The 23369-nt window shown below is 38.5% G+C and overlaps 1 protein-coding gene across 1 annotated transcript; it reads left to right on the forward strand.

Moving 5' to 3' along the window:
* Positions 1-8589: 8589 nt before the first annotated feature.
* Myot (myotilin) lies at positions 8590-23000 on the forward strand. The gene is made up of 9 exons (XM_059246686.1): positions 8590-8942; positions 13319-13493; positions 14419-14520; positions 16765-16811; positions 17352-17484; positions 18363-18570; positions 21839-22004; positions 22520-22653; positions 22828-23000. Exons 1-9 carry the CDS (start codon positions 8590-8592, stop codon positions 22998-23000), a joined length of 1491 nt encoding a protein of 496 aa, XP_059102669.1.
* Positions 23001-23369: the final 369 nt, after the last annotated feature.

The following is a 23369-nucleotide window of genomic DNA, read 5'->3' on the forward strand; positions in this document are numbered from 1 at the left end:
GGTGTGTAGCTGGGTAATATTGATTGCCTTTCTCCTTCAGTCACCTGCATAGCACCTTGCAGCACTGTGAGAGCTAGCTACTGGGGATGAAGCTTCCAGGTCAGTTCCAGTTCGCTTTCTCCATGTCTGATGATTCAAGTGTGTGGTGTCTTCAGCAATAGGGTCTTACCAAGTTCTAGAGGGTCACCAAGAACAAAGGCAATATAAATAGCCTGTAATGTTTGAGGGCTTATGAGATCCTACTGACCAACAACCTGAAAAAAGGTAACCCATGCCTGAAAGTGGGCTTTTCAGTGTGTGTGTGTGTGTGTGTGTGTGTGTGTGTGTGTGTGTTTTAATCAGTCTTGCTTGTTGCCTCACTCAAATGATATTCCTGCCTCCATCACTCAAGTGACTTAAATTGCAGAAACATTCCACAGCACTGAGCTAAGTGAAAATTTAGTAACTGTGAAAAGTTTATTTTTATTCATTTAATTATCCAAATTATTTTAATAGGCTCTTCACATGTCAATGAAAAGAAATATGAAACAAACTTATTTCTTAAGATGTAAAGTAAAATGGAAGCACAACTTTCAGGATATTTTATTGCATAATTTTCCTGAAAAAAAATTAACCATGAGAGGGCACCACATATGATCTAAGATCTACCTTACATGAAACTTTATGCTTCTTAAACAAGTCTTCATTTAATCCTGATTTTCAGACAGTGCTATAATCTCCTATTATTCTATTCTATTCTATCTATTCTAGTCTAGTCTAGTCTTCTCTACTCTGCTTCACTCTATTCTACTTTGAGACAAAGTCTCATGAGGCCCAAGCTGGCCTCCAATTCATACATAGTTGAACTCCTAATCCTTCTGCCCACTTTCCAAGAGCTGTAATTACAGACATGTAACACTACACTCAGTTTACAAAATTCCATATGAAATACTGGGAACTTAGGGCTTCCACATACTAGTAAAACACTTTACTGTATTCTGCTGAGCTCTAGCCCCTACTATCCTTATTTTGCAACTCAAGAATGTAAACGCCTTGTTCAAGGTACCAGAACTAGTAAATGCTGAATGAGTATTTCTACATCACGTTTAGCCAGTAACATCTCTTTGTTATCCAAAAGATATGATTTTTTTTTAAATTATATTTGGCAATCTGAAGAAATGGTTCAGTAGTTAAGAGAACATGCAGTCTTGCAGAAGAACAAACTTTGGTTCCAAGCAACCATGATAGGTGTTATATAACCTCCTGTAACTCCAGCTCCAGGGATATGTGGTGACTCTGACCTCTACAAGTACCTGAACTCGCATGTACATACTCACACAGAGACTTACACACATACACATGTATAGCACAACCCCTGCACCTAAGGCTCAAAGGACATCACTGAAGAGAGGCCCAAAGATTGCAAGAGCCAGAGATTAGTGGACCTGGAACTGTATGTGCTGTGTGTAGTAGAAAAGTCATAAACTTAGTCCCTGCATCTTCCATAAATCAGTTTGAACTGCCTTGTTCTTTTAATGAGGATATGTAAATCTCTAGAATGAACCTACATCTGTATTTCTGGGTTGGTCTCTTGGGCTCAGCTAGCTTCTGGGATCTCTAAGTAGGTGGGGAGTACCTCCCTCTACAAATAAAGATGCTTCATAGAGTCCTGAATGAATGGGTGTGTGGGGCATAACTAACACTGACATTTAATAAACAAATTTATTTAATAAACAAATATTTATGTATATTCTATATCTTTGTTTCTATGCCAGACTTTCTGGATGATGACCAATACTTGTTTCCAAAGCTTTTCTTCATGGGTATACATCTTTAGTGTAAACCATTAATTGTTTTAAGAATTTCAAAGTTATAATATCCTTAATGATAAAATCATTTGTAGAGAAAACTATTAGGTAAAATTCTTTAAAAGAGCCGGGTGGTGGTGGCGCACGCCTTTAATCCCAGCACTCGGGAGGCAGAGCCAGGCGGATCTCTGTGAGTTCGAGGCCAGCCTGGGCTACCAAGTGAGTTCTAGGAAAGGCACAAAGCTACACAGAGAAACCCTGTCTCGAAAAACCAAAAAAAAAAAAAAAATTCTTTAAAAGCTAATATAAATTTTCTATGAATATTACTGTTCCTTCCTCACAAATATCCAAATCTAGTTCAAGAGGAATATCACACCCACAGTAAAGCCTGTTATATTATTTCTCATACTGATCTATGAGCAGCTTTCTGATTTAAGTGGGTAACCGAGGTATTGTCTTTATGTCGCAGTTTTCAAAACTCTAAGTATCCTGTCTAAGACTGTGCTACAAGTGAGTAGTAGAGTGGGCTCTTACTTGGGTCTCCAAAATATATAGCAAAAAAAAGGTTAATGTGTCTACAAAGTTATTGAGCACATATCAAATTAATGCTGTCATTATTACTCGTTAAGCACAAACTCATAGGATCTACAATTATTTCCTACTTGAGAATGTAAGATCGAGCTGAATGCTAGAGTAGATAGTTCAAGTCAAAAATGTTATATCATCCTTCTCACTATATATCCACATAGAATGTCAATAATCATCATGACGTGTGACCTGACACAATTTTCTTTACTCCTTATTCCTTTTATCCTCAATGGGACATTTTTCTTCTCCGTTGATAGCACAGAAATGAGCTTCATTAGACACTCAGCTCAGCCTTTAGAAGCAACTCTCAGAATCATTTTTAGGTACTTTACATTTGAAAGACAACAATGCCTATATGTGACAGGGAGGGGGGAATAAGTGATAGTTAAATAGCTATTCTCTTTCTAGGAATGGTAGGGCAAGGAACTTCCCTAACCTGTGGCGGGAAAGGTTTAAGTACCATAGTAGAATGTAACTAAATTTTGTGAGGCACTAGGATGATTATGTGAGGAAAGACATGTGACAAACTCTCTTTTGTAGATCAGCAAGAATAAGGTTCACCTCCCTGGCATCTTAATGATTCTTTTGGTATAAAGATTCCAATTTTTTTTTTTTTTTTTTTTGGTTTTTTTTTGGTTTTTCGAGACAGGGTTTCTCTGTGTAGCTTTGCCACCACTGCCCGGCAGATTCCAATATTTTTGTCAAATAAGCAATCATTCAAATGGATACAGATGTGAGGAGGCCTAAGATACCACTCAAAAGAGGCAGGAAAAAAAGTTCATAATTGATTATTATTGATAAATAAAGATCCTTAATTCCTGGAGATGGTATCAGAAAGGAAGACTGACTTACTGTCTCAGTCAGAGTTTCTATTGCTATAAGCTGTAACAAAACACCATGACTGAAAGCAAATTGGGGAATAAAGGATTTATTTTGCTTACTCTTCTATATCACAGCTCAGCATCGAAGGCAATCAGGCAGGAACCCACACAGGAAGGGGACTTAGAAGTAGGTGCTGATGCAAGGGTCTTGAAGCAGTACTACTTACTGATTTGCTTCTATGGCTTGCTCAGCCTGCTTTATTTTAGCATCCAGGACCACCAGCCCAGGGATAACCACTACCCACAATGGGGACTGGGCACTATCTCATCAATCACTAGTTTAGAAAATACCCCTGAGGCCCCTGGCAGTGGGACTAGGATTTATTCCTGGTGCAAGAACTGGCTTTTTAGTTTCCTACAGTGGGATACCTTGCTCAACGTTGATGAAGGGGGAGGGGCTTGGTCCTGCCTGAATTTGATATGCCAGGCTATGTTGACTCCCCATGGGAGGCCTTACCCTCTCTAAGAAGATGAGGGGGAGGGGGAGGAGGGTAGAAGAAGGGGAGGAAGGGGGAACTGTGGTTGGTATGTAAAATGAAAAAAGATTTAAAATAAAAATAAAAAATAAAATTTAAAAATATAAATAAATAAATTAAAATCCTAAAGAAAAAAGAAAATACCCCAAATGCTTGCCTATAGCCAGATCTTATGGAGACATTTTCTCAATGGAGGTTCCCTCCTCTCAGATGACTCTAGCTTGTGTCAAGTTGACATAAAACTAGCCAGCACACTTACCCTTTCTAAACTATGCCTTGATCCTCTAACGTAGGATGAGCTTTTTGTCTTGAGTATAAAGGTTATCACATGTATCACATCTTACAAACACCTAGCCACAAGAGCAGGCAAAGCTTGATGGCTACAGGGGACAAATGCTTTCTCAACTACAGCACATTAGATGCCACTCGGTTGCAACACTAAGGGTAAAGGGGTCGACCCTTGATGTCTTCTGCACTTGGCTGGTAAGATATATCTCAAACGTTAACTCTGAGACACCTCCAATCTAATGGCTCCTCTTCCTTGGTCAAATCATGTTTTTCCTCAGGCAGAGTCAAATGTCAACCACTGATAGCCTGTTTAAAATGCTTAAAACAATCTCTTACAGAAAACGCTGTATATTCTTGGTCTTCTTATTTTTATGCAACTCACATTTTTATGTCTTGATACTGTGGATATGTCCCTCTTGAAGGAATTTGAGATATCAGAGAGCAGGTGTGTTTAAATATTTTGGGAGATTCCTGAAATAAGACTTTGTAGGCAACCACCTACTCATCAAGTCCGGCATTTCTACTAAGCAATGGCCAGGTCCTGAGACAGTAATTACCCAATTTTCCCTGAACAGCAATGCAAGGCACACGGACATGGTCAGTTGTGGAGAAGTTTTTTAGGCTGTTTCTCACTTTGCTTCGTAAGTGGCCTTAGCAATCTTCTCATCTCATCCTCCCCAGTAGCTAGGACTATAGGTGCATAATATCAAGCCTGGCTATTAGGAAGAATTTTATATGACTCACATGTGTCCAAGCATGTATTTTTTTGAACCCTAACACACATGTTAATCAAAACGAGTTTTGAGTGCCTACTTGTGATCTAGGAAATTTGAAGCCATCAAAAGGAAATAATCCTGATTGATTGGCCTGATCCTCAGGTCACCTACCTCATTTGCCATTTCTGTTAATTAGATTTCTTCTTCTGTAGTTATTTACATGCCTGCACAAAAATGGAAGCCTAAACACAATGGTCTCCAAGACAATCAAGAAAGAAAGAAATGAAGGAAGGGAGGGAGAGGGAGAGGGAGAGGGAGAGGGAGAGGGAGAGGGAGAGGGAGAGGGAGAGAGAGAGAGAGAGAGAGAGAGAGAGAGAGAGAGAGAGAGAGAGAGAGAGAGAACTCTGTGTTGAGTGTAAAGTGAGATGGGGCAAAAAAGCATTGACAGACTTAGTCTTATTTGTTTGGTTGTTTAAGGATTTTAAAACTCTCTGAAAATAAAAATGCTAAGTCTCAGGGACATATGCCAGGCAGAGTCAGAATACAGTTAAACCAAATGACACTTTTCCTCTTGTCAAGCTTTGGGTCAGATGCCACCATGACTCTGCCTTCTGGCATCTGCCCTGACCACACCTCCTCCTAAAATGCACTGTTTGGATCAGACTCCACCCCCATTCTTATTAAGCAAGCGAAAAAAGAGAAAGTCTCAAAGGCAGGGTGGTGCACACATCAATCTGTAGTCTTTCCCCTACTGGTCCTCTCACTTGAGAAGAAAAACTCATCCTCAGTTTTCTCTCTCCTTTCGTCCTTGTCTCACCAGTGGGGAAGAGCCAAACTCCCCACCTCAGCACATGTACAAATCAAGTTTTCTTCCCCTTTCCCCTTTTTCACTCTCGCTCCATGCAAACTTGCCAGCTTACAGTCAAAACCCACGTCTGAAATAAAGAGGCCTGCAGGAGACGCTCATGTAATCCCACTCCTGAAATATCACCAAGACATCTGAGATATTGTTTAGATTGCGGACTCTTACTTTGGCATGCCAGCATAGGTAGAGAGACAGGAAGCACATCAGATGTCACTGTTTGGCAGCTGATAAAAGTCAGGGCGCTGCGATACTAAGCCCAGAGCCACAGCAGCCTGAGGGAGGGAGATGCAGCTCCCTTCTCTGCAGTAGTGGGTTGAGCAGAGCTGGCACCCTCTGAACTCAGGGTAAGTGTCTTGATTATTTGTGCTGTAGTTTGAGCTTTTGTTTGTTTGTTGGTTTGTTGGTTTAATGCGGGTCAGAGGCATATGTACAAGGTGATCTTCAGATTTAAAAGGGAAGAGAGAAAGCTGGCAGTTACAATATGAGGATGGTGCTGGACAAAGTTTCAAAGAGAAACGAGCCTGGGCAGTCCACTGAAACTGAAAGGCTCGTGCAGAGGACACAAGCAAAGAGAATTTTGCATCCTTAGGTTAAAGCATGACTTTTCCTTGGAAAGGTTCATTTGATCTGACTACAATCATGACCTTGTACTGTGGCCTCAACCCAGTCTTCTGTGAAAGTCTATGTCATACTAGAGGGATTTTTTTTTTAATGGTTAAGATTAGCAAATATTAACTATTAAATTAAGAATTTCTAAAGTATTATTTTTATATATGAGATGGCAGGATACTTTGTTTATAGTCTTTAAAACTGAAATATCATTAATAGGAATAGAAAAACACTTAGAATCTAATAGAGACCTGAACTGTGGAACAATCACGACAAACAAGAAGCGAAGTTGTCTGGGGAAATATATTGTTTCATCAGCATTTTGTAAACATCTATATGAAATGTTGTGGTGATATGAGTAAAACTTTTGAAACAGCCTAGCTGTACCTAAGCTTTAAAAATACAATATTATCAACTAAGGAGATGGCTACCAAAACACTTAAGACGGTTGACATTCTGAAAATATATTTTTTTAAAAAAAATCAGAAACTCTTGTTGAAAAATATCTCCAGCCTGTGTCTTAAGCAGTTGGTCCTGAGTAACTGTCCTGCCCAGAAATAAAATTAAGAACCAAACTCTAGATTCATCAAAGAGCTCTGTTGCTATAAAACCAGTTGTCTTCAAATAAAGCCTTTTTATTTCAGGAAACAAAGGTTTCTATTAAACTGGCCCCACCCTCTGGACCTTTCTCCCTGACAATTAAAAGGCCTCAAATAGTACATTTCTACGATGCACTCTGGTTGAAGCATTTGGACTCATAAATTTGAAATTAGGGAATATATAAATTTTCAAGTATTCTTTCTCCACAGAGCCTTTTTCTATGCAGTTCCTTGAAGCTCTGTCCTAATAATAAGCTAATATTAACTTAATTCTAGCCTGCCAGCAAATCCTTAGGATGAGATGACTTGGTCTGGGTGAATCAAGAACAGTATTTTCCTCCAGACTGCAATACAAATGATTGTAGAGCACCCAGTTTCTATGGGTAAACAATTTGGTGAACTTTGCAGATAAACATTTGATTTATCAAAATTTCAGAGTTTCTCTGTATTATGTAAATCAAAATAATATATTTTAAATTAAATCATCTGATATTTTTAATGAAAACAGTGGGTATTGCAGTAACTTGCAAGAGCAGTTGCTCTGGCCTTTATCTAACATGGCAATGGGAAAAATCAGAGGCAGAGATAAATAACGCTGAGGGTGGATTTTAACAGCAAAATGGGGGGAAATGGGGACCTGCTGTAGGGAGACAGAAAGGCCACTCACTCCAGAGATGAGTAAGAGTAACAGCATCCATCCTTCCCTTATTGACAGGCTAATTTAATGGGTGCTTTATTTACGTCTATACTTACTGATTGCTGTTGAAAATAACAAGTAAGAGGAACTATAATTTCAACACTAGCCTAAAATACATATTAAATAAATAAAATAAACCAGATAGTTAGGAGACCACTGAGATCAATAACTAGAAATCTAATCTAAACATAACAAGAAAGATGACATTTGGCTTTACAAATGCAGTCTGTAATAAATATTATACATATAGAGACAAGCAAGTCCACAGTCCTCAGTCACCATGTTCTTTGGTAGTATAATCAATATTGAATCAAGGGCAGAAAAAGAAGCACTGAGTTATTAATGGTAAAAAAAATTCAAAATTGGCAATAATAAATTCATTCTACTTTTTGAAATTGAGAAAAAGCAAATGGACATTAATGTTAATTGATGTACCAAAGGGGATATTCATCTACTTTGATAAGAAATGGGGAGAATTTGTCTTGATGAAGACTGACATGCATTAACTGCTACTGATTTTAAATCTTTACATCTCTGAGCGTGAGGAATCTGCGAGGTCTGGATGAAAGCTAATCACAAGGCTCTAAAACTATCACATCGGGTGACATCAAAAGTATTTCTTATCAGAAAGTGCTCCTTGGAAAAATTTGTGGTGTCTGTCTTGAAACTTCTACATATGCTTTCACCCAGAGATGAGCAAGCACATGGAATCCTTTTTACTTATTCTAAACAGAAAAGTCACCTGGGCAAAGATGGAAGCAAAGAGAAAAGACAGAAGGCGGGAAAACTCTACCCTTGGGGCGACCCTAAAAGCTCATAAGCTTTCGTTGACAATGTCAACTAAACAATAAGTATGGTTTAGACTAAACTTGTAACTGAATCACTTTTCCCCTTTTCAGAAACAACATTCTTCAAGAAAAACCCACCAAAGCCAGGAGTACAGTATTCTTGAGATCTCGGCAAGCAGGGCCAGATTAAGGTTGCTTCTGGATTGCTGCAACCGCCTCCAACTCCGGTTTGCAGCGCCACGGTCAGGACTCTACGCGTCCAGGAGCAAATCCGTCTTCCACATACCAGCTAAGCATGTTTAACTACGAACGTCCAAAACACTTCATCCAGTCCCAAAATCCGTGCGGCTCCAGACTGCAGCCTCCAGGACCGGAAGCCTCCAGCTTCCCTAGCCAGACCAAACACTCTTCCATCGTCATCCAGCCCCGCCAGTGCACAGAGCAGAGGTTTTCTGCCTCCTCCACCGTGAGCTCTCACATCACCGTGTCTTCCTCTGCTTATCCTGCTTCCCAGCAGCTTGCTGGCCCCAACCCAGGCCAAAAGGTTACTGCCACCTATAACCAGTCCCCGGCCAGCTTCCTCAGCTCTATATTACCATCTCAACCTGACTACAGTAACAATAAAATCCCATCCACTGTGGACTCCAAGTAAGTGAATCTTTGTATACTGCATGTGCCGTGCGCTTTAGCTGAGGAGATTTGAGGACGAGATGCTGTTGTTCTTCCGAGTGGAAAGCAGCAGTGGGAGCTTCATTCTCACTGAGTCAGGATACTGGAAATAAGTCATCTAAGCATTCTCCAATGTCCAGGCTGAGCGGAACTCAAATTATCTACTATTGCACACAGTTACATCCCTATTATTTATCATCTTCAGAAAGAAAAAAAAAAGTGGATTTCTAACATACCAGGGAATGGTGAACTTTCTGCTTAAGTCTAAGCTAAGTTCCTCTTACTGCAAATTTAATTCCTCTGAGGTCTGGCTTGGCTGGGATGCAGAACACCTGTCTGCTCCTCTGTGGCTAGGATTTCCTCCCTCATAAGCAAAGGCTATTAAGTTTCTTCTCATAGTCTTTTCTTCCTACCCACTTCTCCCTCTAATCCTGACTATCCACTTGGCTGATATAAATTAAAATTAACACTTTTTAAAAGTCTGGCACTCAGACGGTTGATCACTTGCATACATGGTCCTTACTGGGATCAGAAGGGAAGCTGGAGCAGATGAAGCTTCATGGCTTTAAGGTTTGTGTTGGTAAGTGAGGCCATAACTTGGTGAACTTTCTTGGATGATCTAAATCCAGGAGCAAATACCTACAGCCTTATGCAAGCATGCACTGTATTTCCACAGCCGGAGACTGTCCTGGAAGAACTCAGTCCGAGGAAGGGACACCATGTGGATTGGAGCTTTTTTTAAAACATGAACTGAATACTTTGTACTTATTTAAATTTAGGGCTATCAGTTGTCATATTTCTTGGCTGGAGAGAATATCTGAGACTAAACTGGAGGCATCTCAAACATTGTCTGGTGGGCCATGTCTTGTTGGAGTCTTACTGGAACTTTTGCTAATGTTTGTCTTCTCTAGAGATTTGTTTGATGTTGAACAGAAAAAGGACCTATAAATCAGTGTAGACGTATGAGGTTATCAAGTCCTGATACTCACACAGTCTACTGGTATGAATGATGAGAGTGTTAAGCAACAAGATGACTGAACTAGTTTTTCTAAAAGTTATATTATTGGTTGAAATTCCAGAAAAGCAGCTGAAATGACCACAGCGGTTCAACTTGTAGCGGAACTTATTTCCTACTTTAAAAAATAAAAACCAGGACACTCAGAAACACGTTGGAACCCTGTAGATATTAAATGGAATTATATATAATGGCTGATGACTAATGGTTCATGCCCTGGAATATGTAACATTGTCATAGCTTTGACTTAATATTTCAAAAGGATATCTTCCTCCCCAACTCCCCACAAATTCTCCTTGTATTCATTGGATGTGTTATACTTCTTTCCTGTTCATAATTATTAATATGAGCATTCTCCATGTAGCTTCTTAGTATTTCCAAGTTTCTTATATCAGTATTTTTAATATAAAACCTACTCTGTAATATTTTTCCTAATAAAGTCTTTCGATCCTATTCCAATTCTGCTCAAAAACAAAAAGTTATCAAACAAATATTCACAGAGTCTCAACCACAAACCTAGCTCTGTGCAAAACTAAGAAGAAGAGAGACAAAAACAGAGACTAAGAAAGCAAGCCTAGGAGGTCCCCAAACCAGAGATCAAAGGTCCAGCTTTAGCTGTTCCATTTTCAGCAACTGTAGATAAGTCTTCTAATCTTACCATCGCTACTTGACACCCATTCTGAGTCCAGCTGTACGGGGTGGAAAGGCCTGGCCCTTTGAACATTTGTGCACAATTCTCTCATTGTTATGATGGGCTCAGGATTGCTCCATCTTCTAAAGTAATCTCTTAGTTTCTGACCTAAAGACTCTTGAAAGCCTTATTTCACTTCTCAAAGATGGGAACTTTTTAGGCAATGGTTTTAGCAGTTGATCGAACCACACAGTAGAAAGTGGGGGAAATTCTTTAATTCTAATTATTCCTTCCAAAGAGCTGGCCATGAGGCATTCAGCAAATAGCCTGCTGGGTGATCCAGTTTTCTGAGCTGTATCATATTTAATGATCAGGATTAGCAGTGATAGGAGAAAGATCTATAAAGCAGTGTGGAAACACAACACTAATTTATAAGTAAGAACATATGAGTCTAGTACATGTGCCACCTGATGTGCAGACAATAAGGATATGTAGTGAATCAACTAACCGAGGCTATCTTGTGGTTCTCAGGCTTGGCTATCATTAACAGTCCCTCAGGCTTTCTATGAAATATAATGATGAGAACAGAATTGTCTGATTCTGATTCACTTTACCAAGCACATGGGACTCTCAAACAGATGGGACTCTAGAACTGAAGACATTATAGGCAATTATCATTGCATATACTACAGGAATATTAAAGGACTTTAATATAAAGCCATTTAAAAGGCTTTAATATTCCTTAATTGTGAACAAGAAATTAATAATTGTGAATATGAACATATTGATAATTGTGAATGAAAAAGAAGGCCACTGCTTTGGACTAGGAATTTAATGAAGGGAGGAGACCTCACTAATTACTTACATATTTGATTGATTTGACTATTCACTTTATCAAACATATCAGACTTTAGTTAAGGATTGATATAGACTACTGGAAAACCCAAATATCTAAAATGTAAAGGGAGAATGGGTACCATCAGTTTCTAAGACAGTGTATCTTGACTGTAATAAAATAAACATCCATTCACTCAACTGGCAGTATCTCCCACAGCTATGCTTTGTAGTGGTGGGCATTGAGTGGCATGTGATGAGTTATGGCACCTGTTACTTGTCAGTCTGTTTACATTCGGCCCTGGGATAATCACCAGGTCCCCCAGCCCACAAAGGGAAGACTCTGCTGGACTCAGGCTTCATTTCCTCTGAATCACAAGTCCTTTTATGAATCTTGAGCTCATTTGGATGTGGATGACTAGAGAACATTTATCATGATCATCATAAAATATTCATTAGAGCAATGGCCAGTTTCCCCATATTAACTAGAATGATACAAGTTTGCCCCTATAGGTTCTAAATCAGCGAGCTAAGTTAAACAATGTGAAATACTAGGAAAACTTTGAGCCACCTAACAGCTAACAACACAGGATGCCTTAATTGCTGCCCCTGCTCTTTACTAATGTCAATACAGAAATCTGGAGAGGGCTCAGGATACCTTAGATAAACATTTAGGGACAGAATATGATATAAGACCTTAAACTCTTCAAATTATTTTCAGATTGGTGACATTTTTTCCAAATCCATTTTTTTAAAGTTATGTTTCATGCTCTATCTTTCTCTAATTATCCTTTTCTTTCTCTACCAAAAAAAAAAAATCAGTTTGGCAATACTGAAGAAATCATCATTACTTTAAAAGTTATTTTTATGCAGCAGATTGGACCACTTGGGGTATAAATATAATTGGAATTAGAAATTAATAGGAAAGCTGAAGATCACATTGAGGAGCAGCAGAGCATTCACAATACATGGGTGGTGTGATGGTCAATTCAGCTATAAAAGAAAGAGCCATGATTGGCAGCATTTACCAATTTCCCTGGTATAAAGACTTTTACACCATCAATTTCAAGCCCTACCCTGAGATCACATGTTGCTAGAAAGAGATCCTAAAAATAAAAAATAAAAAAAAAATCAGCTCTCTCAGGACCAGTAGAGGCAGGTAAAAGACACCACTGCCTGATCTCCATCTCTCCATCACACAAGAAACCCAACAATCAGGCTGAAAGAACTAGAAAGCTCCCTTTAACCATCACATTCTTTTTTTATTTAAATTTTTTTTTTAACTTTATGTATCAACCACAGTTCCTCCTCCCATCCCTCCTCCTGCTTCCCCCCTCAAGACCTCCCAACCCCCATCCGCTCCTCCAAAAGTGTAAGGCCTCCCGTAGGGAGTCAACAAAGTCTGGTACATTCAGTTGAGGCAGGACCAAGGCCCTTGCCCTGCATTAAGGCTGGGCAAGGCATCCCATCATAGGTAATGGGTTCCAAAAAGCCACCTCATGCACCAGGGATAGATCCTGATCATACTGCCAGGGCCCCCTCAAACAGACCACACTACACAACTGTCTCCCACACACAGAGGGCCTAGTTTGGTCCCATGAAGGCTCCACAGCTGTCAGTCTAGAGTTCAAACCATCACTTCAGGGAGGATTTTTTAGATGTCCTCCTTAGGTCTGAATTCTTCTTCCCACTATATAGTCTCCTGCCAAGAGAGAAGATAAAAGCAACAGCCATTTTTATGGCATCCTTCTTGACTGTAATCAGGGTCATTGGTGTTCTCAACAACACTAGAAATTCTAAGTGATAACCTCTATCTAAAGATGGCTTACCAAATGAATTCAATTCTATAATTTTCTTTTTTTTTCTTTTTTAAAGCTATCAACAATCTTCGGTTAGCCAACCAGTAAATGCCATGCCATCCCCAACTGCAAATGCTAAGCCCACTCCAAGGACTCCTGACCATGAAATCCAAGGATCAAAAGAAGCATTGATTCAAGATTTGGAGAGAAAGCTGAAATGCAAGGACACCCTTCTTCATAATGGAAATCAAGTGGGCAAGCTATCTGTCTCATATAGAAGGCCAATTAAACCATTAAAAATCTAATTCCAATAAGAAAGTTCTGAGGCTGAGAATACAGCTCACTGGTAGAACACTTACCTAAGACTGATACCCAGTACCACTGCACAAACACACACACACACACAAAAAAAAAACCCACAACACAAATTACTTCTGTCTCTCATAGATCTATGCCCATAGAGGCAGCAAGAAATAGAATTCATTTTTTTTTAAAAAAAAGGAATATTTGCTTGCTTGCAATTCATTACCACTCTAATATGAAGTTTACCTTTTGGGTTTCAGTAGTAAATGGATGAAGCATCTAAAAAAAGAAAGAAAAGGAAAAGAAAGAAAAAAAGAAAGAAAGAAAGAAAGAAAAAAAGAAAGAAAGGAAGGAAGGAAGGAAGGAAGAAAGAAAGACACCCTTGATAATAAATGAAATTTTTATCTTACACATTATTTTATCAAAAACTCAATATATTGACAGATTTATTTATCCCTTCCCTTGGGGTAGGAAGAGTAGAGGCAGGAGGATCAGGAGTTGAAAGCCAGCTTTGACTAGATGACTTCAAAGCAAGCCTGTGCTCTATGAAATCTCTCAAAAAGATAAAATAACCACTACCTTCTCACAAAATGTCTGTCTACCAAGTAACTAATGGAAAAATTTACCAACTCAACTTTTTTTGCACCTTAGTGTATATTATCTATGGACAAATAAAAACAGCTGTAATTATTCTATATCTCTTAATATACAGTTGAATTAGTTGCTCATCGTTGAAGACAAGGCTCTTTGGGAAACATAGAAACTATAGTTCAAAAAGAATAGGATGACAGTTTGAAGTTCTGGCTTAGAGTAATGGTTTTCGGGGTGTATCCCTTCAAATCCCTCTTACTAAATCTCATCACCGTCCTCTAGAGACTGACTTATGAGGAGAAGATGGCTCGCAGGTTGCTAGGCCCGCAGAATGCTGCCGCTGTGTTTCAAGCTCAAAACAGTGATGCCCAGGATTCTCCACAGGTAAATAAAAATAACTGCTATGTGACTGTGGCCTTTGTTTTTCTTTTTGACACAGGATCTTCAGCCCTAAATGTGGCTCAATCAAGTGTCCTTTTTCTGCTTGTTAGGTCCTTAAGTACCTAGAACCATAGGGACACACAACTGTGACCAGCTTCGGTCACGGTTTTTTTGTTTTTTTGTTTTTTTTTGTTTTTTTTGGTTTTTTTTTTTGCAATTTTTAAGTTGTTTGGTGTTTTAAGCTGTGTTTGTGACTTTCTTCTGTAGTGATCCTGAGTTTAAAAATGCCTCTTATTGAACAAACTAATAAAATTACTCTATTGGGTAACATCTCTAATGAAAGCTCATTTTCCAAAAAAAGGATTAACTTCAGGATACAGTGAATACACACAGACTTGCACTTGACCAACTTAATTGTAACAGGTAAATTAACTGAAAAACACAATACAGTGGGAAAAGCAAACTGAAGGGCTGTTACCCTTTTGGTCTCCCTCTGTAAGCTGCCTGCTACACCCTCTTAAATAGTCCTCAAGGCTATGAGCAACAGAGATGGAGCCGGGAAATCATTGAGAAAATAAATTTGAAATAAGGAGAGATTTTTTTTTGTTTCTGGCAAAGGCAACTAGACCAACTAGAAAGGATGGATCAGGGTCTATGGGGTGAGAACTAGATCTCAGACATTGAGCAGTCAGCTCTTTCATTCATTCATCCATCCATCCAACCAATTTACATGGAGCATCTACTGTGTTGAACTCTGGTCATGGCATAGACAGCTACAGCCAGAATAAGACAACTCCATCTCTACTAGTAGAATTACTCAAAAAATTACTTAATATTTATGACAGTGTTTGAAAGGAAGATGATAGTGCCAGGGCAAGAAGATAGCAGCAGAAACATAATGAAGGCAGAAAGGGTAAATCTTCCTATTTTAGACACTCAAACATTAATCCTAGGTAATACGAAATGTTGCCCAATTACAGTGTAACGAGAAACAGAAATACATCTCTGCTGTAATTGAAATACTCTATTTCTGAACTAATATGTTAAAGCCAAAAGTTTTTTTAAAAACAACAACAACAAAAAACCTTACTTTTAGCTGGGCAGTGGTGGTATACCGCCTTTAATCCTAGCACTCAGGAGGCAGAGGCAGACAAATCTCTGAGTTTGAGACCAGCCTGGTTTACACAGCGAGTTCCAGGATGGCCAGAGCTACACAGAGAAACCCTATTTAAAAAAAAAAAAAAAAACTTATTTTGAAGATTTTGAGTTTTATAAAATTATTAGGTTTGATTTTTTCTTTCATTTATTTATTTATTTATTTATTTGCTAAAAAATAGGCTGTTTGCTGAATTGATAAGTTGTTTTGACATTTTATTTAAGGAATCTTAAGACTAGCCAAAATTTTTTAGATTGTTTTAAAATGCCAAAGGGATTTATCCCAAAATAAATGCTTGTACTCAGATTTTCTGTTCCTGTACTTTGTACAGAGATATTTAGGCTGAGACTGCATTTTCTACTTCTTTTCAATCTTCCACTGTGCCAAGCAGATGCCAAACATCTATGAAAAACAGCCACTAAATATATAATCAATTAATTCAATTATAACGTTCATCAATTCCTCACTTTATTCTCAAGTAGAAATAATTTTCCAGCACTCAATATAAATCATGAAATGTAAATATTCCTTTATTTAGCAGGAATTAATTCTTGTTTCAAATTTTTTTTATAGTTTTATCCATATTTCTAATGGTGCCCAACAGGATTTTATGCCAGGAGCTAAAAGGAGAAGTATTTTCCAGTCTAATATGTGTTTACTGTTGGTGGTGGAATTGCTCAGCAGTAGCTTGACACCCACTGCCTAGTGCCAGCACAAGTGACCTCATGTCTATTCCTGCTTTGCTAAAGTACAACCTGTACTGTGTCCCCAAGTCAAACACATCAGAGGGACACATCATCCTTTATCATAAAACAGTCGTCTGAAAAGTAAACTACCATCAGTTTTGGGTCCAGCTGATCTTTATAAATCACACCTGTGAAACTATCCAGTTAATTCTCTGGGGTTCTTACTAAGGATAGAGGTGGTTCGTTGGCTCTGTTTTAAATAGTAGATATATAAAGCCAATCACAACTGAGGTAACACATCCAAAACAGAAACATTCCTCTCAACTACAATTGCTTACTTCTGCTTCATTTGAAAGGATCAATTGCGTGTTAACTTTCTCATCTTTTTTTTTTCATCTCAAGCAGCATAACCCAGAACATGCACGGCTGCAGGTCCCCACATCACAAGTAAGGTAATTTTGTTTAATTTATAAAGAGAGATGTATTTTGCTATCTAAAATGTTTTCCACTAAAAATATACTATGTATACGTAGCCCTCACGCGTACTATATTTTTTCAAAATACAGTGTGAATTTTTAATGCCAAAGATGATAGTGAAAAAGTGTATGTCAATTATCAGAGCTATCTCAAAGGGAGATTTTTAAACATTAAATCCAAATAGTCAGGACCATGCCTCCATGTTAAATAACTTTGTCACAATAAGGGAATCCCAGTTACCAACTATGAGGTACGCATTGATAAGTTTAAGGAACTATTTTTAAGAAGAGGGTTATTTAATATTTAATTTGTACCAGATGTATCTAAATTGATATATTTCTGCCAGTCATCAAATAAGCCACTGAATACATCACCCTTAAGGTCAGTTTCCATTGTCTCCATGCCATCAGACCAAAGCAGGGACTCTGGACTTTCTAGCGTGATGGCCAAATTGTATTGTGTGAATGGAAAAGCAAAGACATTAATGCACAGTCATTACTAAAATATTGTTGTAGAAGTAGATCATCCTCCAGAGCAGAGGCAAATGACCAGGATGCCATCCAGGAGAAGTTTTACCCACCACGCTTCATCCAAGTGCCAGAAAACATGTCAATTGAAGAAGGACGGTTCTGCAGAATGGATTTCAAAGTAAGTGTTTTTAAATATGCTAAAGACACATTAGCAATGGGACCACAAGTTTGAGGAAACGCCTCCTTTCCCACACCTTTAAAGCTTGCCCCACAGCTTGAAAAACACCATGTACAAGGAGAAGGAACACAAGTTCTGAAGCTGAGTTGACACAAGTCACATCCTAGTTGTGCTACTTTCCAGCTGTGCAAGCTTAGACAAGTTAGTTAACCTCCCTGGTTTTTTTGTTTGTTTGTTTGTTTGTTTTCTCGTCTGTGAAATGGGACTAACAAATAGTACTTACCTCATAAAGTTAGGAAGATTAGCTTAGTAAACAGATGTACTGGATACACACACACACACACACACACACACACACACACACACTCACTGATATACAGGCTGTCTCAAGTATACACCGTAGTTGTCCATTAACCACTTAAAGCTACTCTGCTCTCTTCCTTCCTAGCTTTTTAGGCTAGATCAGTGCTTTAAAGGAGACCACATCATATTTTGATTATCCTCATTCCAAGAACTTTCCCTTGTAAAATGTTTTTTCCAGATTCCCTAAAAATGAAGGTTGAATGTCTTCACACAAAAACATGTAAACAACTCATATTTATGTACAAAACTGTAGCTTCCATATTCCTTGAGGGATATAACACATATAATGTTCTAGATGTAACCAAAAGAAGTCTTAAAGAGTTTAAGGTTGTATTTGAAAGAATTAGGTGTGGTCTGAAATAGTCGAAATACAATATATTAATCTCAAGTTTTTAATTTCAAGGTAAAAATTTACAATAAATGTATTTTGAACTCCTGCTTTACATTTTCAACCCCAAATCCAGACGACAAATTGTTAAAATCACAAAGAGAAAGCTGCCGTGTTTTGTTTCTAGGTGAGCGGACTGCCGGCCCCCGATGTGTCGTGGTATCTAAATGGGAGACCAGTTCAATCCGATGAGTTGCACAAAATGATAGTGTCTGAGAAGGGTTTTCACTCACTCATCTTCGAAGTGGTCAGAACATCGGATGCAGGGCCATATGCATGTGTGGCCAGGAACAGAGCTGGAGAAGCCACTTTCACGGTGCAGCTGGACGTCGTTGGTGAGCCCCCAAAGAGATCCTTCAAAGGCAGCATGCTGAAAAAGAAAGAGTATTCTAAAAGAAAATATTTCAGAGAAAAGCCCAGAGGACTTCATACTTAATGCTAATATCTACAGAACCTAGTGCAATGCCAGTTTATACTTAAAACAACAAAAAGACATTTTAGTGGGAAACAGCAAAGTTAGAATAACAGATCTACCACTAGTTCTTTCCCAGAAAGGCAATAAGGGGATAATATAATTTTATTTTAATTTAATTATTGGGGGAGGGGTGAAGAAGCATTTGTTTTACATGTCCCAAGTCACAGTCCATTGGAGGGATGCAATGCAGGAACTGGAGTCAGGAACCTAGAGGCAGGAACTGAAGAAGAAGAACAGGACAAAGCTGCTTCCTGCTTGCTTCCCAGGGGCTTGCTCAACCCACTTTCTCTTTAAAAAAAAATGTCAGTTAAAAATATAATTATGTCATTTCTTCCCTTCCCTTTCTTCCTTTCAACCCCTTCCAAATCTCTTCTTCCAGACCCTCCTGTGGCCCGCCTTTCTTCTCTCAAAATTATGGCCTCTTTTTCTATGATTATTTTAGATAGATAGATAATATAGATGGATAGAAAGCAAGATAGATATAGATAGATGAAAGATGATATGATTGATTTATAGATAGATAGATAGATAGATAGATAGATAGATAGATAGATAGATAGACAGAGTCTGTTTAGTATTGCTATTAGTATGTATGATTTCAGAGTTGACCATTTGCTATTTTATAACTAATTAGGGGGTTCATTGCTGGGGTAGACCTCTCTCAGCAGACATTAGTTACCTGTAGTTTTTTTGTCTAAGGGTGGAGCCCTGTGAGATTTCCCCCTTCAATATTAGCACATCTGTTGGTGCCCTCCTTGTTCAGGTCTTGTTTAGGCAACTATTTGTTAAGGTGTCATGGGTGAAGGTTTCCTATTATTTCCAGTCTGTGCTGTGAGACACAATCTCACAGCAGACCTCTTGTTCTTGTGGCTTTTAAAATCTTTCTGCCCCCTTTTCTAAAATGTTCCCTGAGCTTTCAGTGCAGGAGTTGTGGTGTAGATTTATCCATCCAGGCTGGGTACCTCACAGTCAGTTGTTTTCTATAATTTGACCAGCCTTGGGGTTTTTGTTATGGTCTCCACCTACTGTAAAGAGGAGCTTCTTTGATGAGGGTGAGAGCTACACTTATCTGTGAATATAAAGAAAAGTATTTAGAATGCAGTGAGGATTTAGCTCTAATGGTCTGGTAGAGTGATAGCAGTAAGTTCTCTTCCAAAATCCATGAACTCACTACTCCTAGGTAGCTGGCTAGGTTTCCAGTACCAGGCATGGTTTCCCTTCTGTTGAGTCAGCCGTAAGTCCAATTAGAGAGCTGTTGGTTACTGCCAACTCATGGCCACCACTATTGCACCCTTAGGTGTATTCTTGCAATGCTGCTCATTGTTCACCAGAGATAGGTAGGACTATTGATTACTTCACCCTTTTACCAGTTCGCACAGCTCCCTTTGGTAGTGTGAAAGCTAGTCCTTAGAAGGAGACTTTCTATCACTTGAATCCTGCTATTTCTCCTCTCTAGCCTCCCCCCATTATTTACTTTCCTGGTTTCTACAGTTACTGCCAAGTTACATGCTCACATCTTAAGACTTAGATCTAGGAGTCATAGATAAGAGAGAACACAGTAAGTTTTTTTCTTTCTGGGTCTGGGTTATCCCACACAATATATGTTTTAAATTCCATCCATTTACCTGCAAATGTCACTATTTTATTTTCCCTTCCAGCTGAATACTATTTCATCGTGTATATGTACACATTTTCACTATCCATTGGTCAGCTGAAGGACATTTAGGTTGTTTCCATTTCCTAGCTACTGTGAACAGGGCAACAATAAATGTGGCTGAGCAAGAATTGGTTGAGAGAATATTATATAATTTTAGAGGGAACATATGAAATAGTACAAGCATTTGCTGATATAATTAACTAGAAACTTTAGTCTAATAATTTATCTGCTATATAGTCTGAAATGTTGCCATCTTGACTTATGATGATACAGAATTGTCATAGGCTGTCATAATGTAAACTCCTACTTGAAAAATGGACATTGGGTGTTAATTTTTAGCTATGCACTATGCTATATTTACTAGGAAAATTGTGTCTAATTATAATTAAAAATGCCTATTTCTTTGGAAAAACAGGTTCTGATAAAACTGTCACCTCACACTATGGCAGCATAGCTCTATAAAAACTCATGTCTGGTTTTTAAATTTTACTGTCTAAGTACTTTAAATACATCATATGTAATGCTTTAAACTATGGTATTATCTCACTAGAAATATTTAATGAATCAATGTCTATTATATAAAAGTCTGATCAGGGTAAAGGATGGACAATGCTCTTGAGCTTATACTCTACTTTAAGGGACCTCAGCCAAAGAAAAGAGGGAGTGAGCGTGGAATAAAGCACACAGGTGCACGCTCGTCCAGTATGCGCACTTCCCACTATTAAGCTCTAGGTAAATTGTGTTTGTGCCCGTGGCTTCATAAATACTGTTTCCTTCCAGCTGAAAGAGACCTTGGCTGGAGTCCATCCAGCCTCTTCATTTCTCCTCTAGAAAATCCAGCTTCAGTGTCAGCTCACCACTTCCCATTTCTTCTTGCTGTGATGTTGGTAGTTGTGATGATTGACATCTGTGTGTTATCAGTTTATAAAGCATCTTTCTTTCATATTCAGACAAGTCCATCACTATAACCTGGAGTTTGTTTGTTTGTTTGTTTGTTTGTTTGTTTTAAGGGTGTAGTTAGCAATAGACAAAACTGAGACTCAGAGAAACGAAACGAGAATTTTCTAATTTTACTTGGCTGGGGGGTGGGGGGCAATAGAGATTTCATTTTGTAGGGTTGAGGATCAAGGCCACAGCCCTGTACATGCAGGACAAACACTCCATTGCTAAGTTGCACCCCCAATAAGGATCTGAACCATAGTTGTCTACTGCTCTTCCCACCATGCATGCTGCCTTCCAGTCGATGAAATGACTTACTTCTTTAAATGAAACAGGGCTAAAATGTCAATACTCCATTTTCAGAATGCTGAATATAATAAAATAATAATGTATGTTACAGTATTTTATGTAAAAGTTAAAAAAAGTTTCCAATCCTGATGTTGCTTTTTAATGATTTAATGTCAGCATACAAGTTTCAAAATATTTTAATTTGGTTTAATATCATCTTTATCGATTTCCTATCAATCTGCAGCAAAAGAGCATAAAAGAGCACCAATGTTCATCTACAAGCCACAGAGTAAAAAAGTTTTTGAGGGAGAGTCGGTGAAACTAGAGTGCCAGATCTCGGCTATCCCTCCACCCAAGCTTTTCTGGAAAAGAAACAATGAAATGGTCCAATTCAACACGGATCGGATAAGGTGAGAGGAGACTTTCCTGACTGACGTGTGTATTGGCTGGATGAATCTAGTTATACTTTTTACACACATTATAAATTACACAATTATGGTCTTGGGTTGTCTGTTCTTAAAAATACATATTTAAGTCAGATTCAAGTAATCCTAAAAATAAGGCATAAAAAAACCTAGGGTTCATCTTTTGTTGACAATAAAGAGCCATGGCTGCAGGAGATAAATGATATAAAAAGAATAAAAGGGAATTGTTTGGGGGGAGAGTGTGTGTGTATATGAGTTTCCTAGAGATCCAACCTAGGATCTTAAGCATGTTAGACAATACTCTACTGTGAAGTGATACCTCCACTCATAGGTGGGGTATCTAATTGTTAAAAATTCAATAACTACTCGGCATTGATTAGAGGCAGTCTTGGAGTGTTCTTATTAGTTAAATTCTATAAGGCAGCAATATCACTTAAACTCTCACCTGAAAGAAAAGAATTTTAATTCCTGGGTCTTAGTTTTCGTTTGTTTCTTTCCAGCTTATATCATGATAATGCGGGAAGAGTCACTTTACTGATAAAAGATGTAACCAAGAAGGATGCTGGGTGGTACACAGTGTCGGCAGTCAATGAAGCTGGCGTGACCACATGTAACACAAGATTAGATGTCACAGGTATGTCACAGAGCGGCTCAATTTAACTGGGAAGGTGAGAAACGTACAGCTCGGCATGGTGTGGAGTATGGGGGATTTTCCTCATAATCGTTTTCTTTTCATCTCTGCCAGTGACTACTAAGTTCAACTTTGTGTTTTAATCTACTCTTCTAACTTAATTTTTATTTATTTCAGCCCGTCCCAACCAAACACTCCCAGCCCCCAAGCAGTTGCGTGTTCGACCAACTTTCAGCAAATATTTAGCGCTTAATGGAAAAGGTTTGAATGTGAAACAAGCTTTTAACCCGGAAGGAGAATTTCAGCGCTTGGCAGCTCAATCTGGACTCTACGAAAGTGAAGAACTTTAATAACTTTGCCCGCAGTGGGAAATACAACTTCAGTATTAGCAATATATCTGATGACATTGTGAAAAAAAAAATCTATGGCTGTATTAACAGCTTACGGCTTTACTTAGGTCGTATAACTAACACACATTTAAAACATTATTTACCCTCTGACTCTGGCTCAGCCTGTCTACTCCTCTGACCTGTGAGGTCAACAGTCAGCTGAGTGTGTGGGTTTGTATTCTAAGAGACTGTCTTAAGTCACAGTCTCTTAGAGCTTGAGTCATGCACATTTAACAACAAGTTATGAATCAAAAACTTTTTTAAAACCGCTAATGCTTGCAGTAAAGTTTATGGGTATTGCTTAACACATATTGGTTTATCTGTTTTCTT

The sequence above is a fragment of the Peromyscus eremicus genome, chromosome 19, assembly GCF_949786415.1.
Source record: "Peromyscus eremicus chromosome 19, PerEre_H2_v1, whole genome shotgun sequence".
Classification (NCBI taxonomy): domain Eukaryota; kingdom Metazoa; phylum Chordata; class Mammalia; order Rodentia; family Cricetidae; genus Peromyscus; species Peromyscus eremicus.

Coding starts and splice junctions, on each gene's coding strand:
- Myot (XM_059246686.1), top strand. CDS start 8,590: ATGTTTAACTACGAACGTCCAAAACACTTCATCCAGTCCCAAAATCCG. Junction 17,485..18,362: donor TCTGCAGAATGGATTTCAAA/GTAAGTGTTTTT, acceptor TTTTGTTTCTAG/GTGAGCGGACTGCCGGCCCC. Junction 22,005..22,519: donor TTCAACACGGATCGGATAAG/GTGAGAGGAGAC, acceptor GTTTCTTTCCAG/CTTATATCATGATAATGCGG.